Source organism: Marmota flaviventris, chromosome 4, assembly GCF_047511675.1.
Source record: "Marmota flaviventris isolate mMarFla1 chromosome 4, mMarFla1.hap1, whole genome shotgun sequence".
NCBI lineage: Eukaryota > Metazoa > Chordata > Mammalia > Rodentia > Sciuridae > Marmota > Marmota flaviventris.
The window spans coordinates 53,304,070-53,323,437 of record NC_092501.1 but is presented as its reverse complement, the minus strand read 5'-3'; the positions used below and the strand labels follow the sequence as shown (position 1 = coordinate 53,323,437).

Genomic DNA, 19,368 nt, shown 5'->3' with positions numbered 1-19,368 from the left:
GATGCCAGGAAAGCCAGCGAGGGGGTGAGAGGCGCGACCCTAAGGGATCTGCCACCCCAAGGTCATGGCCACCCTCCTTGGCCAGGATGGGGCAGGAGGTCAGAGCCAAACTGCAGTAGGTCAGGAGAGAAAGGTGGAGATGAGGGAGGAGGGACGGAGGCGTTGTTGTTGAGTGGGGACAGAATTCCCACTGGGGACTCTCCAAAAATTCGAGCAACAGCGTCGATGGTTCCACAACTTTATGAATACACCGGACACCACCAGGTCGTATGCCCAAAATAATTAAAACAGGAAATTTTATGTAAAACCAAACACCTTATGAGAGACAAGGCAGCTTGGGCCTTCCCAGGCTACCAAAAGGTTAGTCCCAGCACCAACAAGTCCCAGCCCCTGCAGGATGGAGAGAGGCCGGGGTGTAGCAGACAGGGAGCTGGTGGGGAAGCCAAACCAAGGACAATATCGTCCCAGTCCACATCTCCAATGTAAGTTGGGGAAATGCACTGAAAACCAAGCCTAAATTCTGGGAAAAGCATTTTGTATTTATACACACACACATGCATATATATATATATAATATATATTGATCAACCATACATAATGTATATATATTTACCAAACATATACATATTCTGAATGCAAGATGGGGAGAATGAATTATTTATAACTATTTTATGGTGATAAAGTGTTCAGTAATATATTTTTATAGGGCAGACAAGTCTTAAAACAGGGATGAATTCCAGGGCACTCTGGTTAACTCGTCATTGACACACCATCCCTAGATAATTAGGTCTCTCCACTTAATACCAAGCATTTTCTTCTCTAAAAAATTTCATTTATTGCACTTGTATTTTGTTTTGTTTGGTACCAGGGATTGAACTCAGAGGCAAGGGACCACTGGGCCACATCCCCAGCCCTATTTTGTATTTTATTTAGAGACAGGGATTCCAGGTGTGCACCACCGCGCCCAGCCCAGGAACGATCCTCCCCAAAGGCGTGTCCTTGTGCAGTGTGTGACCTGCACAATTAAAACATGACCCTGGCTGACAAAGCACTCTTTTCAAAACACAAGTGCAGCAGCTTGGGAGGCTGAGGCAGGAGGATTGTGAGTTCAAAGCCAGCCTCAGCAAAAGCGAGGCACTGATCAACTCGGTGAGACTCTGTCTCTAAATAAAATAGAAAATAGGGCTGGGGATGTGGCTCAGTGGTCGAGGAGTGCCCTAAGTTCAATCCCCCATACCCAAAACCCAAAAAGTATACTTGCCATCAGAGTGCAAAGAATTGCACATTTGTTTTAGGGATGTCCGGCAGATGGCAGTAACCTGTCTTAAGGAAGGGGCGTCTTTTTCTTCTTTGCACAAATGTACCTATGGGCCAGCAGTGGCCTCCTTAGCATGGATCTATAGGAGGACAGAACAAGGGGTGAGGAAGCCGTTTAGATGCCATTACAATTACCTGGGCTGGAAGAGAAGAGTGGCTTCAGGTAATGGGACAAGAGGAGGATGGCGTGTGTAGGATTGGTGATGCCCGTAGGAGCCCATGTGGTGACAGGGAGAAGGGGAAAGGGGAACAGGAAGGGCAGGAATGACTGGCAGGTCTCAGGGGAGCCATATGTGGCCAGAGCTGCAGTCCCCAGAGAGGAGAGGGGGTCAGGGGATGATATGATTTTGATTCGGGGATGTGGTGACTTGGCTGGCCCGTGGACCCCTTGGTAGGCAGTCCAGGTTGCACATGGGGACGTAGCATGGTCAGGGTGGAGGCTGGGCCATGAACGGGATAGGATTTCCCAGAAGACTGCAGAGCCCAAGCAGAACAGGGGGTACAGACAGAGCCCTGGGCCACCCCTACTTTGGGGGCAAGCAAACACAAAGATAAAGGGATCAGGAGAGGAAATAGGGCCTTGAAGGGATGGCCACTCAGTGTCCCCTGTCCCAGCCCTACATTTAATGTGGTAGTTCCCATCTTCTCTGGGCTGGAGAAATCCAGGCTTGTGTGCAAGATGAAAGGTCACGGACTCTCCCAAAATAATGTGCATGCGCTTTACAACACCTTTTAGCTAAAGAAACCATTCCCTGCACTATCAGACCCTTGGCCGTATTCCACGTGGTCACTATGGCTGGACCCCAAGTGAGGGGACTGCTCCAGAGCTCTCTGGGCTCATGTGGGCGTTTCAACCACTTAGCAGAATAACAGTCTTCCCACAAATTGTTCAGCAAAACAAATATGTATAAATCCAGGCTGGAGATGTAGCTCAGTTGGTAGAGTGCCAGCCTTGCGTGCACAAGGCCCTGGGTTCCATCCCCAGCACCAAAAAAAAAAAAAAAAAAACAACAACAACAACAAAAAAAAAAATATGTATAAATCAGTTCCCTGTGGATTACCAGTGTAAAGATTCTTTTGCCCCCAGGGTCCATAAAGTAACTCAAGAATGTAGCAAACTTTATTAACCCACATAACAAAAATGTCATAATAACATTTGACACTTGAAGGATGATTGATGTCATTTAAATGGTGACATACCTGTCCAAAGATGCCCTGAATGGAATATCCGAAGAGATAAGCACCGGTTGATCTAGATTTTCTATTCTGTATTATTAAGAAGATTTTTAAAGAAGTCCCACCTCTGGTTTTGCACTAGAGCACATAATCAAGTTTTCCTTTCCACAGATTATTTCAGAAGGGCTGGTTCAAGAGTCTGGTTGCACTTTCACCGAGCTCTGCCAGCGCGCCCCTTGTTGCGATGTGCTCAGTCGCTGCTTTTCCCCTCTTCCTGTGCTGCTTTGATTGCAGCAGATTCTCTGTCTGTAGATCTAATGTCTGGGCATCTGTCTGAAAAGCTGAAAGCAACCTGATCTTCCTCGGGGGCTTCCTGAAGGCTCCAAGCATGTGGGGCTTCCCATTAGCCCTCCGTTCACAGTCTGTTTGATGAATTTGGGGAGGACGCTCATCCTCTCTCTATAAATGCAGGGAACAGGAGCCCATGGTCCACGATGCTAAGTCCAGTTCAATTACTCAGAAGCTTCAAATTGAGAGGCTCCTGGATCCCCTCTAGAAAAGGGGATTTAGAAAAAGGGGGTGAGCTGAGTTCCTTCCTCCAGAGTGTGCACCTGGAAGTGACAGTCCCCAAGAGAACAGGTGCTGCAAACCCCACTTCATGTACCTGGGACCCTAGAGTCTGCAAGCCGACTCATGCAGGTTCCATGGCCACATTTCTTGATGTGTATCTTTATTTATTTATTTATTTAGGTCCTGGGAATTGAATTCAAAGGCACTTAACCACTGAGCCACATCCCAGCCCTATTTTGTATTTTATTTAGAGACAGGGTCTCACTGAGTTGCTCAGCGCCTCGCAGTTGCTGAGACTGGCTTTGAACTCACCATCCTCCTGCCTCAGGCTCCCAAGCCACTGAGATGATGTGTGTCATTTTTAAGAGAAAGAAAAGGAGAGAGGAACAAATGGAGCAAATCAGACAATCAGCATTAATGCAGCATTAATTTCAATGATCTGTCCCATTGTCCTAATGAGCATGCTCATACTTCTTCTATTTAGAAAACATGGTCACTGTATAAATGAATTGTCGGTAAACACAATATACGTTGCTTACTAATCTGGGAAAGATGGGAGAATGAATTTGCAGCGATTTAGCATTTTTCATTATGGAAATGCCACATAAATATTTAACTCTAATGTTTATTTTATTCTAATTTTTGTTAATCACATTTGCTTAGTTAACATGGCATACTTATGCCAAGTTTTTATTATTGCCACAGATTTTAAAATGATGGCAATTTCGTGTGCTATTTTATTTGAAATTAGGTTGATTGTGAAGACTCACACAGAATAGCCTATTAATTTTAGGGCTTAGTATTTATGCCACTGTACCAGCAGATTCCCCAGCAAACACACATGCGACACACACAACATATTCACACAAGTGCACAGACACACACTTGCTCGCCCCCGTTACCAGTGAGACAGCACGTGGGCACATTGCTTCTTCTCCAAGGGGAGGAATTTTTCTTTAAAGCCTCCTTCATACTTTTTAAAAAACATTTTTTTAGTTGTAGATGGACACGATACCTTTATTTTATTTATTTTTATGTGGTGACGAGGATCGAACCCAGTGCCTCACGCTTGCTAAGCAAGCGCTGTACCCCTGAGCTATAGCCCCAGACCCCTTCATACTTTTTATGACAAATTTGATTCAGCACAAAATCCTTCTAAAATTAAGGAAGAAAGAAAAATAACAAAACAGAGGAGGAAGGAGAGAAGCATCCAGATGGTATAAACGCTATCAATTTTCACGTTTGACCACTAAATTGTGATAGCGTGTAAAAGAATGTTGGGACAATTCCTTTTTATTGGCAATTTTTTTTAAATTTTTTTAGTTGTCCATGGACCTTTTATTTATTTATTCATTTATTTATTTATATGTGGTGCTGAGAATCAATCCCAGGGCCTCACACATGCCAGGCAAGCGCTTTACTACCCAGCCACCACCCCAGCCCTTATCAATATTCTTAATTAACATTTTCACATTTACCAATTGCCATGCTTAAATCCCGAGAGATGCCTTCCTACCCAGGACTCTCGGCTCTCATCTTTAGGAATTCTTTTTTTTTTTTTTTTTTTTTGTGGGGGGAGGAAGTACTGGGGACTGAACTCAGAGCCACATCCCAGCCCTCTTTTGTATTTTACTTAGAGACAGGGTCTCTCTGAGTTGCTTAGGCCCTCTCTAAATGCTGAGGCTGGCTTTGACCTCTCGATCCTCCTCCTCAGCCTCGCGAGCTGCTGGGATCACAGGTGTGCACCACGCACCTGGCCAGGAATTCCTTTTTTAAGCTAAGTATTTCCTCGTCCCACAGGGAAAACCTCTTCTTCCACCCACTCGCTCAAAACAGAAGGGATCTGAGGAATGAGCAAAGCGGGAAGGAGAGTCTAGAGGGATCCCAACGGGTCCTGAAGGCCGACTTTACCTCTGTCCCTGTTGTCCAGAGTTGGCCCTGCTCTCTATAGACTGCAATCCAGATCCTGTGTTAGCATTCTGTTTTGGTCAGGATTCACTTCTGCTTACAGAACCTTAAAGAAGAGAGTTTATTCCACTCTCCTAGTCCCAATAGTAAGAAGACTGAGTTTCCTTCTGTCTTGTTGCTCTATCATCTGCAACTTCTTCTTGGTCAAAGATGGTTGCCCAAATTCCAGCCATTACATCCTCAGTCCACGAGTAGGAAGGGAAAAAGGGTGCAGCTCTCCTTCATCGATAGCCTCTTCTCACAAGCCCCATACCTCATAACTGCTTGCTTCCCACTGGCCAGAACTCAGTTACATGATCATGTTTATCAACAGGGAGGATGGGAAATCAGTCTTTGTTCCTGTGGTTATGGGGTCAGCCAAAAAAGAAAAAAAAATAAATCAGAGGCTGGTGTACTAAGGAAGAAGAGGGAGAATTAATTTTGAGGGACAACTAGAAGACTTTGCTACAGGATCATATGTGAGGTCTTGGTAAGGTGCCTTACCCACCTATAACTTGAGTTCATTTCAGCTTTCTGCATTTCTCAGGCCCAGGCACAAGAATCACAAAGCTATGAAGGCGGCTAACTTGAAGGCCAAAGAAAAGGCACTCCGACCCCATTCTGTGACTGTCTATTAACGCCCCCTTGTAATTTCAGCGGAAATCTTAGAATTGGCGGGGAATGCCGCGAGGGACAACAAGAAGGCCCGGATAGCGCCGAGACACATCCTCCTGGCTGTGGCCAATGACGAGGAGCTCAACCAGGTACGTCCGCAGCTCAGACAGCCCCGGGAGGTGGACCCAGCCAGCCAGGATCTTCCCTGTGACAGTTCCTAACCCCATCTATGCAAAGAAAAAAAAAAAAAAGACCTCAGACTGGTTAAGAGAAGGAGAAATTCTGCTAACTCTGTCAAAATTCAGTTGCCCCCAGAATAGATCCCATTATATGTTCCAGATCTTGCCAGACTTTCCCCAGTGAAGATGAGCTCCACATTGCTGAGAAGGGGCAGCACAGGTTCCTCTCCTGAGTTTCTTCACCCAAATCATGCTGACGATTTATTCTCTTGAGAACAGGAGACTCCTTAGTTCATGTTAGAACTGACCCTTTATATTTTGGAACTAGCTCCAAAGTCCGGTGAGTGCCCCACCCCCACCTCAGGGTACACAAGGTGGTGGGTAAATGGTAGAATTTTTATATTTGTTTTCTATCTCATTCTTCTCAAACTATGGTGGAGAACCCTTTTCTATTGCCAAGCTGTCATAGACTGATCATTTCAAACTATGGAATAAAAATGGATTACTAGAGGGGCTGGGGCTGGGGCTCAGTGGTAGAACACTTGCCTCACACGTGAGAGGCACTGGGCTCGATCGATCCTCAGCACCAAATAAAAATGAATTAAAAAAACCAAACAAACAAAATGATGTGATGTATTTAAAAAAGGATTACTAGAAAAGTTTCAAAAAGACCTACGAACTACAAGCCACGAGTGTTCATTATCAGATTTAACAGGTCTACAGTGACCAGTCAATTTGCTCTAAACATTTCTAGAGTCTTACTCCCAAATTCTATGTCTCTCTCTCATCCCAAATGGAGAACTAACAGATCAGAGATGAGCTGTGGTCTCAGATCACCCTTGGTGTCCTGATGGTTTGGGATACACAGAATATATTAGTGTAGGGGGAAAATGTCAATTATTTGCAAATAAATAAACCTCTCCGTGGGGAGGTACGTGGCTAAACGCGTTGACTGATGAACGCATGCTGGACAGTGTGCAGACTGGACGGTTGTTATTGGTCCGGTCTTTGTGTTGACCTTTGAACCTAGTCTTGTCCAGCTGGGCTCCTCTGAGGTGAAGCCCTTCATCCTCTGTTGTCCTCTGGAATTCCAGAGCCCTGGGCAGCATCCCTGGCTTCAACTGGCCTGACCCTTTTGTTTTGCTTACTGTATGAGATCCCGGGAGGCCTTGCTACCTGCAAAGAAATGCTCTCCAAGTCAAAGAGGAGAAGCCGGTTCAATATGTATCGTGTCATTTCATCAGGAAAACCAAGACCAGATTTAAGCCTAGTTTTGCCAACAGAACTGTTTTAAACCCAGAACCAGGGAGCCCTTGGCTGTATGAGTGCATGCATTTCTCTCTTCAGCTGCTCAAAGGAGTCACCATCGCCAGCGGAGGTGTCCTGCCCAGAATTCACCCTGAACTGCTGGCCAAAAAGCGAGGGACCAAAGGCAAGTCGGAAACTATCCTCTCTCCACCCCCAGAGAAAAGAGGCAGGAAGGCCACGTCGGGCAAGAAGGGAGGCAAGAAGTCCAAGGCCGCCAAGCCACGGACATCCAAAAAGGTGAGCCCAGCGCGCTTCACAGACCAGTCACTGCCCCTGCAGTGGTTCAGGTGTTTGTGTCCTCCCAAATTCATCTGCAGAAACCGACCCCCCGAGGGATGGGGTTCAGAGATTGGGCCTCTGGGAGGTGATGATCTTGATGGTACAACCTCATACACGAGATCAGAAGAGCCCGAGGGAGCTGGGCACGGTAGCTCATGCCTGTCATCCCAGCAGCTCAGGAGGCTGAGGCAGGAGGATCGCTAGCTCAAAGCCAGCCTCAGCAACTTTGCAAGGTCCTAAGCAACTCAGAGAGACCCTGTCTCTAAATAAAATACAAAAAAGGGGGTGCTAGGGATGTGGCTCAGTGGTTGAGCTCCCCTGGGTTCAATCCCCAGTACTAAGAAGAAGAGGCCTGAGGGAGCTTGTCCTGTTCTCCACCATGGGAGGACCCAGCAAGAGGGCCTCCTCCGTGTGGAAGGGGCCCTCACCAGAGCCTTGATCTTGAATTTCCAGTCTCCAGAGCAATAAAAATACATTTTTGATGTTTATAAGTCACCCAGTCAGGGGTCTTTTGTTATAGCAGCCTGGATAGACTAAGACAGCCCAGAATGAGAAAGAAGTTTAGGGACAGGATGATGAGGGCGCAGTTGGCATCTCCAGAGGACTGAGGACTCTGTAGCTTGGTGCTTGAGGAAGGAGTAGGTAGAAGAAAGGACCTTTGAGATTAGAGCTCATGTCATCCAACGGGGTTTGCCAGAGATTTCCAACCCCAAGATAAGTGGGGGTGGTTCTCAGATCCCTTTTACAGCCTCACCAAAACTGTAAGTGAAAGACAGCAGTGTGGAGTCCTGCTTCTCATCTCCCCACAGAGCCCCACTCTGCATGCTGAACAATCCCCGGTCTCCCATGGACCCTTCCCTGGGTTGGCAGGTTGCATGCCAGATGTCGTGGGCAGCTTGCTAACTAAGTGCCTTAGCTCGCTGACACCACTTATGGAATGATATTTTCTTTTTTTTTTTTTTATTTCTCTTTTTGTGATACTGGGGATCGAACCCAGGGCCTTGCCTGTGTTAGGCAAGCTCTCTACCACAAAGCTGAATCCCCAGCCCTAGAGTAATCAATATTTTCACATGCAGCCCAGTGCAGTAACCACCCGTCACGTGCGGCCATTTCAACTTGAATAAAAACTAAGCCACGTTAAAAATTCAGCACCGGATGCGCTAGCCACATTTCCAGCACTCGATAGCACTCAGCAGCAGAGACAGAGGAGCTGCATCACAGGGACAGCCTAGGACAGCAGGGCTGCTCTAGAGGTGGACTTTTCACTCTGCAGACCTCCTAATGTAAGAGATCGGGCAGGACTTGGTGCCATTACCACTGGCCCCAGGGAAACCCTGGGGAGGGGATGTTTGAGCAAGGCGCTGGGGACCAGTCACTTGGCTCTGATGTTTGTCATCAAAAGCTGCAGACAGGTGAACGCATGCAGACAAATGAGGACTCCAAGGACCAGTGAACGCCTTTAATACGCTTTATTTTTTTGCAGGACACTTTTCCTCACGTCACAGAACATCCCTTGCTTTCCTCCATCACAGAACAGCAGAGGGCGGGGGTGAGCTCAGTGGTGGAGTCTGAGCTTAGCGTACACCAGGCCCTAGGTTTGATCAAAAGAAAAGCTTCCGGGCGGGCATGGCGGTGCTCCCATGCATCCCAGCAATTTGTGAGGCTGAGGCAGGAGGATCGTAAGTGGGAGGCCAGCTTCAGCACCTTAACTAGACCCTGGCTCAAAATTTTTAAAAGTTTATAAAAAGAACTGGGGGCGTAGCTCAGTGGCACAGCACCCACGGGTTCTGTCCTCCATTCCACCAAATAAGAAAACAGCAGAACGTAACTCCTGGCGACCCCTTTCCAGTCAGAGTCGGCAGCCGTCGTCGCAGCCACATCCGACTTCCTCTGAATTGTTCTCATCTGTCCTTCTGATTTTCTACCAACAGTCCAAACCAAAGGACAGCGACAAAGAAGGAACTTCAAATTCCACCTCAGAAGATGGGCCAGGGGATGGATTCACCATCCTGTCTTCTAAGAGCCTTGTTCTAGGGCAGAAGGTAATAAAGAGAATCGTAATGTGCTGTAGTAAAACACGATTACACTTTTATAACCTGCTGTTTACAAGCAATGATGCCGCCTTCGTCCCTCCCTTCCTTAATGCGACTTCCACTCTAGTCTTGAATTATTCATTTTTAAACTAACGAACTATGGTGGTTTCTGCACCATGAAAATGAACACAAATATTTTAGTGCTGAGGTTGTCCATGCCGACCTTGGTCAGCCAAAGTAATAGAGAGAAGCTTTCTGGTCAGTAGATAGGATGACATGATGTCCCCCAGGTCCCAGATAGCTATGGATATTTTGGGTGGGTGCAGAACTAACTGCCTCCAACAGCCTCAGAGAGACCTGTCTTCATGGTCTGATGTCATTTATCAGAGAAGGAAAATAGAAATATATGCTTCCTGAATACCCCTGGTGTTCGAAATGAATTATTTGCCAATAATTCAGTCTGCCTGCCTTCCCTGGCTGCAGAAAGAAAACAAACAGGATTGTGCATTTGAACAGTCTCTAGCAACACAGCAGCCACCCAGTCAGACATGCAAATAATTCATTCCCAAGAGCATAAAGTTTACTGAGCAGACAATTTATCTACCAAGTCAACTGATACTGAAATAAGACACACGAGGAGAGAGCCGGTTAATCATATCTCCGGCCTCTGAGCTTTCGCAGCCTGCCAGTGGAGTGCACCGCCAACGCAGCAGCTGGGAAAGCTTGTGGAAAGAAGAGCATCAATGTGGCCGGTTCCTAATTCATCTCTGATGAAGCAGAGCAGGAAGCTAAGAGGTGGAATTTATGTCCCCTCCAGGGGTTCTCCCTGGTTACATGAGGTTTAGCTTTCTCTCTCTTATCTAGGGGATGGCCAAGTTCTTGCTCTCCTGGAGAAACAAAGGAGATTTCCCTTAACTCCCCACCAATGTGGTCCCCAAAAGGCAAGGTAGAGCCAGGCGTGGTGACACACGCGTGTCCTCCTAGCTGCTCTGGAGGCTGAGGCAGGAGGATCGCGAGTTCAAAGCCAGCCTCAGCAAAAGAGAGGTGCTAAGCAACTCAGCGAGACCCTGTCTCTATATAAAATACAAAATAGGGCTGGGGTTGTGGCTCAGTGGTCGAGGGCCCCTGAATTCAATTCCCAGTACAATAAATAAATAAATGGCAAGGTGGCCAGACAGAGGTAGGTTGGAAGCCCAGAGCCAAAATTACATCCCTCCTGCAAGATTCTAGACCTCAGTGCCCTACCCCAAAACTTCAGGGCTGCTCAGGGGGAAATGCAGAACCCTGGGAAGAGAAGGCAAGCCCTGAGCATCTCTCCCTCACAGGAGCTGCTCAGAGGGTGTTGCACCCAAAACCAAGGCCACCAAGGGTGGGAGCCAAAGGCACAAACAATAAAAGAAAGAAATGAGAAGTTCCATTCTTGTTCCCGAAAGAGAAGGCAGATTTGTTGCATTCTCTAGCCTCAAAGTGAAAAATCCACTGAGCTCACAGGAGCCTCTTCGAACCCAAACACCAGCTGGGCGCAGTGGTGCCATGTCTCGAAATAAAATAAAGTCAAATAAACAGGGCTGAGAATGGAGTTCAGTGGTAGAGTGTCCCTGGGTTCAACCCCCCCAAAATAAAAATAAATGTAAAGGGCATGGTGGCACATGCCTGTAATCCCAGCAACTCAGGAGACTGAGGCAAGAGGATGGCAAGTTCAAGGCTAGCTTGGGCTACTTAGCAAGGTCCTGTCTCTAAATAAAATGAAAAGGGCCTCAAGTGCAGTTCAGGGGTAGAGCGCTTGCCTAGCATGCAGAGGCCTTGGGTGCAATCCCCAGCACCATCAGAGGAAAAGAAACCTGGGAAACGTTTGCTCCATGTGCAGTCCTTGTGTCGATGTTTGGTGTGAATTATTGAGAGTCAGTGGGAGATTTTCCATGGGATTTGATCTTTCCCATATTTTCCATCTTTTCTTCCTAACTCAGCTGTCCCTGACCCAGAGTGACATCAGCCATATTGGCTCCATGAGAGTGGAGGGCATTGTCCACCCAACCACAGCCGAAATTGACCTCAAGGAAGATATAGGTAAGGTCCTGAGACTTCAGGAGAGGTGCCATGGGGTGGCACCTGTTCACGCAAGTCCTCACGAAGTCAGCCATTGTCCACGGGGTCCCCTGTCAAGCTCTGTCTTTGTACTAATGGAACAGCATCACTACAGAGTAACTCAGCCACATATTTCGAGAAATTTATATTGAAATATAGTCTAGAGACAGATCATTACTGTACAATTTGATGAAATTTTCTCAAAGCAAATACCACCGGGCAACCAGCACCTAGGTCAGGAAGCAGACCCTATGGCACCCAGCAGTCTCCCCAGACCCCTCCCAGCCATCATCTTCTCCAGGGGGAACCACTATCCTGTCTTCTCACACACGGAGGGGCTTCATCTCTTGAACTTGTTTAAGTGAAATCGTGGACTCTCCCAAGTCTGGCTCCTGTTACTTGGCAGAGCGTTTGTGGAATCCAGCTGTGCTACTGAGTGTGGCTGTGTCCGTTCATTTTCTGTGTGGAAGACCCCAATTTATCAATCCATTCTGCCATTGATGGCATCTGAGTAGTTTCCAGATTGGAAATATTCTACATGTTTTGGACGAAACCTCGTGCACTTTTCAAGTGTAAATATTGAGAATGCTCTTGGTAAAAAGGAAAGAGAGCGCTAGAAAAACTTCGGTGGTCTGTAAGGCCGCCAGCACTGGGTTATTTCACCAGTGGTTTTCCACCTGTCCCATGAGTGGGGAGGGCATTGCAAATAACAGCACATGAAATGGGTACACCTCACCCATTTTTACAAGACAGAACGGCCTCTACTCCCCACTAGAAGGGTAAAGTGAACAAAGGAAAGGCCTGTTGTCCCTGGGGTGCGGATTGCCTCTTGTGGGGGTCTGGAGAGGAGAGATGGGTGGAAAGGTGGTCAGGTGGTTAAGAGAGCAGATTTTGAGTCCACCTGGTGTGTGTCCCGGCTTTTACAAATCCCTTCCTAGGGCTGGGGATATAGCTCAGTTGGTAAAATGCTTGCCTAGCAGATATAAACCCTGGGTTCAATTTCCAGCACCAATAAATAAATAAGCAAGCAAGCAAACAAACAAGCGCCTCCTAGCTCTGTGACCTTAGGCAGTTTTCTTAACTTGGCTAACCCTCAGTTTCCTCATCCGCAATTGAGAATAACAAGAGAACTTGCTATGAAGATTAGGGAGGCATACTTGGGGCTTGGCCAAGAGTTGAGCTCATTGGCATTTAAAAATTGAGAGTCTTTATTATTGCTGCTGTGTTATCAGGAGGCCCACCCATCACCATTCAGTTCTCCCCCACCAACCCAAACCAAGCATCCCATGCAGCTAAGACCTTTTTTTTTTAAACTGCACTAGGAATTGAACCCAGGGGAGCTCTAACCCAATTTTTAGGTCTATATTGAGACAGGGTCTCACTAAGTAACTGAGGCTGACCTCGATCTTGCAATCTTCCTGCCTCAGCCTCCTGCGTTGCTGGGATTATAGGCATGCATCACCATGCCCAGCACCATGCTTTATTCTTTTAAAATATTATGTTAGAGGCTGCAGGTGTAGTTCAGTGGTGGAGTGTGTGCATAAGGTCCTGAATTTGATCCCCAATTCCCTCTGCATGCAAAATAAAATGAGTTATTACAAAAATGTTTAAGCATACACACAAACAAGAAAGTGTAATGAACCCCTCTGCAGATGCAATAATCAGTTACGAGTGTGATCAAGCGTGTTTCAGCTTTTAACACCTCCACATATTTCCAGACAACATATTATTTTAACTGTGAGTAGTTCAGAACAACCTCTAAAAGATAACCAGTGCTGGGCATGGTGGCACACGCCTGTAATCCCAGCAGCTCTAGAGGCTGAGGCAGGAGGATCACGAGTTCAAAGCCAGCCTCAGCATTTAGCAAGGCCCTAAGCAAGTCAGTAAGACCCCGTCTCTAAATAAAATATAAAAAAGGGCTAGGGATGTGTCTCAGTGGTTAAGCACCCCTGGCTTCAATCCCCAGTGCCAAAAAAAAAAAAAAAAAAGATAAGGGCTAATTTTTAATAACATAAGCATAGTACCATTATTACAGCTAAAAAAATTAACTTCATATCAACTATAATGAATGTTGAGATTCCAATTATGTCATGAATATTATTTTTTAAAATTGATTTAGGACCCAAATGAGTCCACAGACTGCAATTGGTTGATAAGTCTTTGAACTCACAGGTTCCCCCTTTATCTGTCTTTTTTATTTCTTTGCAATTTATTTGTTGAGGAAACCAGGCCATTTGTCCTGGAGGGTCTCACACAATCTGGATTTTGTTGTTTGCATCCTCATTAAACATCTTTTCTTCGCTGTGTATTTTTGTTGTTTTCTTTTGTTTTTATAAGTTGGTAGTTAGAGCTAGAAGCTTAATGAGATTCAGGTTCAAGAAATTTGGGACTGGGGACGAAGCTCAGTGGTGAAGTGCAGGAGGCCTTGAGTTCAAGTCCCAGCGCCATAAATAATAACTTGAGTAAGACTCCTTGGAAGTCTTATTTTTGGAACAGGGTGCTTGTTGTCTCTCTTTGCATGACCTTAGCAGCCGCAGATGCCCCTTCCTGGACTGTCCGTTTGCCCACGGTTGCTAAGTGTGGATCCTCTAATTCTAGCGTTCCTTCATTTCTTCATGGGAATGCTTTCCCAGAGTGAAGCTGCCTCTCTGCTTCTCCAGCTGCTTTGTTCTTAAGTGTTTAGTGGACAGGATGCACTCTTCTTGCCTTCTGCACATCTCCACTGGGTCCCTGGCCTGAATTCAGGGACAGCAGCTTCAATTTCTCTGCTTCTCTGTATGAATGAGCTACCACCTTGGTTACCAGGCTTCCTCAGGTTCTGGACCCAGCAGATCAATACTGACCGAGAGTCTGGGAGCCAGAAAGAAGACTCAGAGGTGGTTGGCGTAGCCTGCAACCACCATTTCCTAGTCATATCATTGAAACCCAAGTACCAGCTGGGCGTGGTGGCACACACCTACAATCCCAGGGACTCAGGAGGCTGAGGCAGGAGGACTTCAAGTTCCAGGCCAGCCTCAGCAATTTAGTGAGGCCCTAAGCAACTTAGGAAGACCCTGTCTCAAAATAAAAAAAAATTAAAAGGACTGAGGATGTAACCCAGGGGTAAAGGTCCCCTGGGTTCAATCCCCAGTACCAAAAAAAAAGAAGAGAAACCCAAGTACCTGGCTGAGGAGCAAAGCAGAGGAGGGAGGCAGCAGGTGAGACTCCGAATTCAGCAGCTGCAGCCCAAGCCCGAGGTTCCCGCATGCCCTGTGGTTTCACACAAGTGCCCCGCTGGCTAGAGGAAGATGCCAAGATAGTGACCAGCAACTACTTAGGACTCACCCACAGCAGGCACAGCTGTGGCTAAGTGTAGCCAGGAGCTAGTTCAGGTGTAGCCTGTTCTCGTTCAACCACAGTTGCTAGCTCCACTGTCCATCGGGCCCCAGTAGTGCTCACACAGTTAGTGCTGCCCAGGCACCCGCAGCCACCACGGCTGCAGTGGCCCGGCCCAATCCTACAACAGCTGCTGCTCGCAGAGCCTTCCCCACAGCACACACAGCACCTGCTCTGACTGCACCCACCACCACCCCCAGCAACTACACAAAACTACCAGGACTTGTGTGTAAGAGCCACAGCTCCTGGCTGGGTGCAATGGCGCACGTCTGTAATCAGAGCAGCTTGGGAGGCTGAGGGAGGAGGATTGCCAGTTCAAAGCCAGCCTCAGCAACTGAGCAAGTAACATAACCAAAGTAGTGAGACCCTGTCTCTAAAAAATAAAAAGGGATGGGGATATGGCTCAGTGGTTTAATGCCCCAGGGTTCAACAATTCCTGGTGCAAAAAAAGATCCACAGCTCCTGTTGTAACTTACAACAGTAAGCCATTCAACCAACAGCCAACAAAATTGCTGCTGCTGTGGCTGCTGCTGCCCAGCCTCAACTGTCTATTGCTGAAACCTACTGTCACACAGGTCCCAAAGCAGGTGAGAGCCAAGGCACAAGTCAGTATACTCAAGCCCAGGAAAAAGGAAACACAAGCACCTTCATGAAGAAGCCCCTCCCCAGCCCCATGGAGAGTGACTGCTAGAATAGACATTTGTCCTAAATAAAAATGTGCACAAAGTATTGTGGCTTTCCAAAGATACTTGAGTGTCTTGAGTGTAGAAAGTCTATCCCTGAGGCCCTAGGGAAGCCTCTGAACAGATGAGGATGGTGGTGGTGGTGGCTGAGTAGTCCTTATCCAAAATGTTTGGAACCAAAAGTGTTTCAGATATTTTTTGGTTTTTATTTGTTTGTTTATTTGTTTGTTTTGTGGTGCTGAAGATTGATCCCAGGGCCTTGTGCAAGGCAAGCTCTTTACCAACTAAGGTTTATCCCCAGCCCGTGTTTCAGATTTTTTTTATGTTTTCAGATTTTGGAATATTTTCACATACACAAGATATCTTGTAGAGTGGACCCAAGTTTAAATACAAAACTATTTAGATTTTATATACACCTCATACACATAACCTAAAAGTAATTTTATACAATATTTTCATTGCACTTGAGTTTTGACGGTGGCCCACCCATCACGTGAGGTCAAGTAGGGAATTTTCCATGTGGTGTCATGTGGATGCTCAGAAACTTTTGGATTTTGAAGCAATTTAGATTTGGGATTTTCATATTAAGAATGCTCAATCCATAATGATAATTAATAAAGAGAGATCTGAGACTCTCCCCAGATGGCCAGATGGCCACATTCACTAGGAGATGGGAACGTCTGAGGGCAAACACCTTGTCTCCCGTGGAGAACAGCCGTCACCCTAGTCCGAACACCCATGTCATCTCAGACATGAATGAGAGCGTGGGAAGAGGTGCTGGGTCCCCTGGTGCACTCAGGTGAGGTTCCTGCTTGACCGGGAACCTCTGTAGAGGCCAGACCCTGAGATATTGCAGAACTTGCCCTAACAGCAGTGCCTGGGATGATGTTCCCACAGGAAGTCCGTGGAGATGAGCCTCCCAAATCTCTGCATGTTTCCATTGCAAATCAAGGCCTCAGTTGGAAGAACAAGATATTAGGCTGCCCTAGGCCTGTGTCTGTCCTCTGACCCAAGGGCTTACAACTTGCTGCTGAACCTGTAGAACAGAATACTGGCATCTTGGCCAAAATAAAGAATGAAATAAATCATCTCCAGGACTGGAAATCACCCCTTAAAAGGTCCTTTAAAGTAGCTTGCTAACCAGCTGGACATGGGGGCACATGCCAGTAATCACAGCAACGTGGGAGGCTCAGGCGGGAGGATTACAAGTTCAAGGCCAGCCTCAGCAACTTAGCACGACCTTGTATCAAAATTAAAAATGAAAAGTCTGGAGATGTGGCTCAGTGAGAGTGCATCCCTGGGTCCTGTCCCCAACACCAGTACTGGGGGAAAAAGAGAGAGAGACTTACTAACTAAATCTGTTACACCAGAGGCCCAAAGACCCCTAGACCAGCAATCAGTGGCAGACCAGGATGACAGCTGGGAAGTGAGATTCCTAGTGTCTAAGGATGCCCTCCCCCAGGCCTCCTGAGAATCTGTCCTACCGGGGGATTATGTTGAAAACACACCACGTGGCCTCCCCCTGTTCTCCTTTGCAGGTAAAGCCCTGGAAAAGGCGGGGGGCAAAGAGTTCTTGGAAACAGTGAAGGAGCTACGTAAATCCCAGGGCCCTTTGGAAGTGGCTGAAGGTAAGCATAGACCTGGCTCCGCGACCCAGCACGGCCCCACCCTGTCCCCGCCAGTCTCTGGCCAAACTCACAGGGATCCAGTCTCTGCCACGAAATATGCCCTAACTATCCCAAAGCTATTTCAGCATCTCTGATGATTTGAGCAGGCCCCTTGAGGTCATTCCATATGCTCTGGGGTCTACAAGTGTCTGGATCGTTCATGTTCACGTACATACCTCAGATCCCCCACAATGATCTCGAGCCATTGGGTTGATTTTGTATGTGTGCAGTAAGATACACAGGGCTTAAGTCTTGCCATTGTAACCATTTTTTTTTTAATTTTTTGGAAGTTGAATATGGCAGCATGTCTTTATTTTATTTGTTTATTTTTATGTGGTGCTAAGAATCGAACTCAGTGCCTCATATGTGCAAGGCAAGCACTCTGCCACTGAGCTACAGCCCCAGCCCCATTGTAACCATTTTTCAGTAGCATTAAGTCTTTCACAATGTTGTACAGCCATCCCCATGACCTAGTTCCACAGCGTTTGGATCACCTTGAAATTGAACAGAAGCCCTGTCCCCATTGAGCAGTCCCCCCACCTGCCTTCCCCAGGCCCTGGCATCCACTCATCTACTTTCTGCCTCTGCACATTTGCCCACTCTGGACCTTTCACGTAAATGGAATCATACAGCGATGGGTGGCCCTTTGTGTCTGGCTTCTTTCACTTAACATGGGATTTTTTTAATATTTATTTTTCAGTTGTAGGTGGACACAATAGCTTTATTTTATTAATTTTTATGTGGTGCCGAGGATCGAACCCAGGGCCTCACTCATGCTAGGCGAGCGCTCTACCGCTGAGCCACACCCCAGCCCTTAACATGGTACTTTTGAATCCCACTCGTGTGGTAGCATGTGTTGGTACTTCTCTCCCTTTTATGGCCAAATGATATTCCACTTTGTTTATCCACTCAACCGTGGATGGGTGTCTGGGTTGTTTCCAACTTTGGCAACTGTGAATGGAGCCCCTGTGCACATCTGTGCAGAGGTTTTTGTGTGGGCACCTGTTGTCATGGCTACTGGTAAGTGATTCCCTTTCAGAGCCATGTTCCCACCACACCATCCCCAGGCCATTCCCTGTCTGTGCTGCACTCATGCTACGACTGCCGAGGACAGCGAAACCTCCTGCTGTCCCCAGACACAATAAACGGGCACCAAGAGGGAGCCCTTGGGGGAGGAGGTGCAGCCCACTGGGGGACTGTGGCCGTGGACATGAGCAAGCAAGGGGGAGAGAACAGCAGCCAAAGGTGAGTCGAGCCTTTGGGGCTGTGTGACGGGGTTTGGATCTGACTATCTGGACCAGAAAGGCCACCTTGAAGTTAAGGCAGGGGACTGTCATGATCAGACTAGATTATTAGAAAAATAATGGGAGCTCCCAGTCAAGAAAGAACAAGAGTCCACACTTGAGAGCTGGTACACGCCCCTCCCCAGACATGCAATGGTGGGCCAAATTTCCTTTTTAAATTTTTTAAGACAGCCACCCTCAAACGTAAGATCGGCATGTGTGTAGACGGAAGTAAAAGACAGGCAGCAGCAACGGGGGAGTTGCAGCCCAGGCCACCGGGATGCAGGGCAGGGACTATGCAGAGCCACTAGGCCACTCTTGCTTATAAAGGACTGCAGTCACTGGTGGAAGGAGCAGGGCCAGGCTCGCTGCTCACAGCAAGGGGCTGGAGAGAACTCCTTGGCCTTTCTGAAGGCAAAGTTCTGACCATCCCCCAGGGCTATGGCTTGGGTAAAACTGGACTTTCTAGGGTAGAGGAAGGATCCGATCCCCTCACCCAGGCCCAAGGCCACATTGCCCACTGACCTCAGAGTCTGGAGGACCCTCATCCCCATGACCTTGAGACAGAACTCAGATCAGCCATTTAAGAACTGCACCTGGTCTGGGGGCTTGGGTTTGGGGGAGGCTTCCAGCCAATTGCCTGACGGGGTGAGGAGGAGAGAAAATAGCTGCTCTCCACAGAATGAGGGGTGCTGGCGCATTTCTCAACAGAGTCCCAGAGGTAGAAAACAGAGGTGTAGAAGCAGTATTTTAAAAGATCGTAGCTGGGAATTTTCTAGAATTAAACATGAGCCCTGGGGTTGAAAATAGCAGGCATTATAAATAAAAATAGACCTCAAACCTGACCCATG

The 19,368-nt window shown here is 47.3% G+C and overlaps 1 protein-coding gene across 1 annotated transcript in view; it reads left to right on the top strand.

Moving 5' to 3' along the window:
* Macroh2a2 (macroH2A.2 histone) overlaps positions 1-19,368 on the top strand; it is a 53,384-nt gene that overhangs the window by 26,290 nt on the left and 7,726 nt on the right. The window contains exons 3-7 of the mRNA XM_027931292.2: positions 5,668-5,774; positions 7,152-7,349; positions 9,323-9,433; positions 11,392-11,491; positions 17,106-17,195. Coding sequence (XP_027787093.1) covers positions 5,668-5,774; positions 7,152-7,349; positions 9,323-9,433; positions 11,392-11,491; positions 17,106-17,195 — 606 coding nt within the window. The remainder of the gene's footprint in view (positions 1-5,667; positions 5,775-7,151; positions 7,350-9,322; positions 9,434-11,391; positions 11,492-17,105; positions 17,196-19,368) is intronic.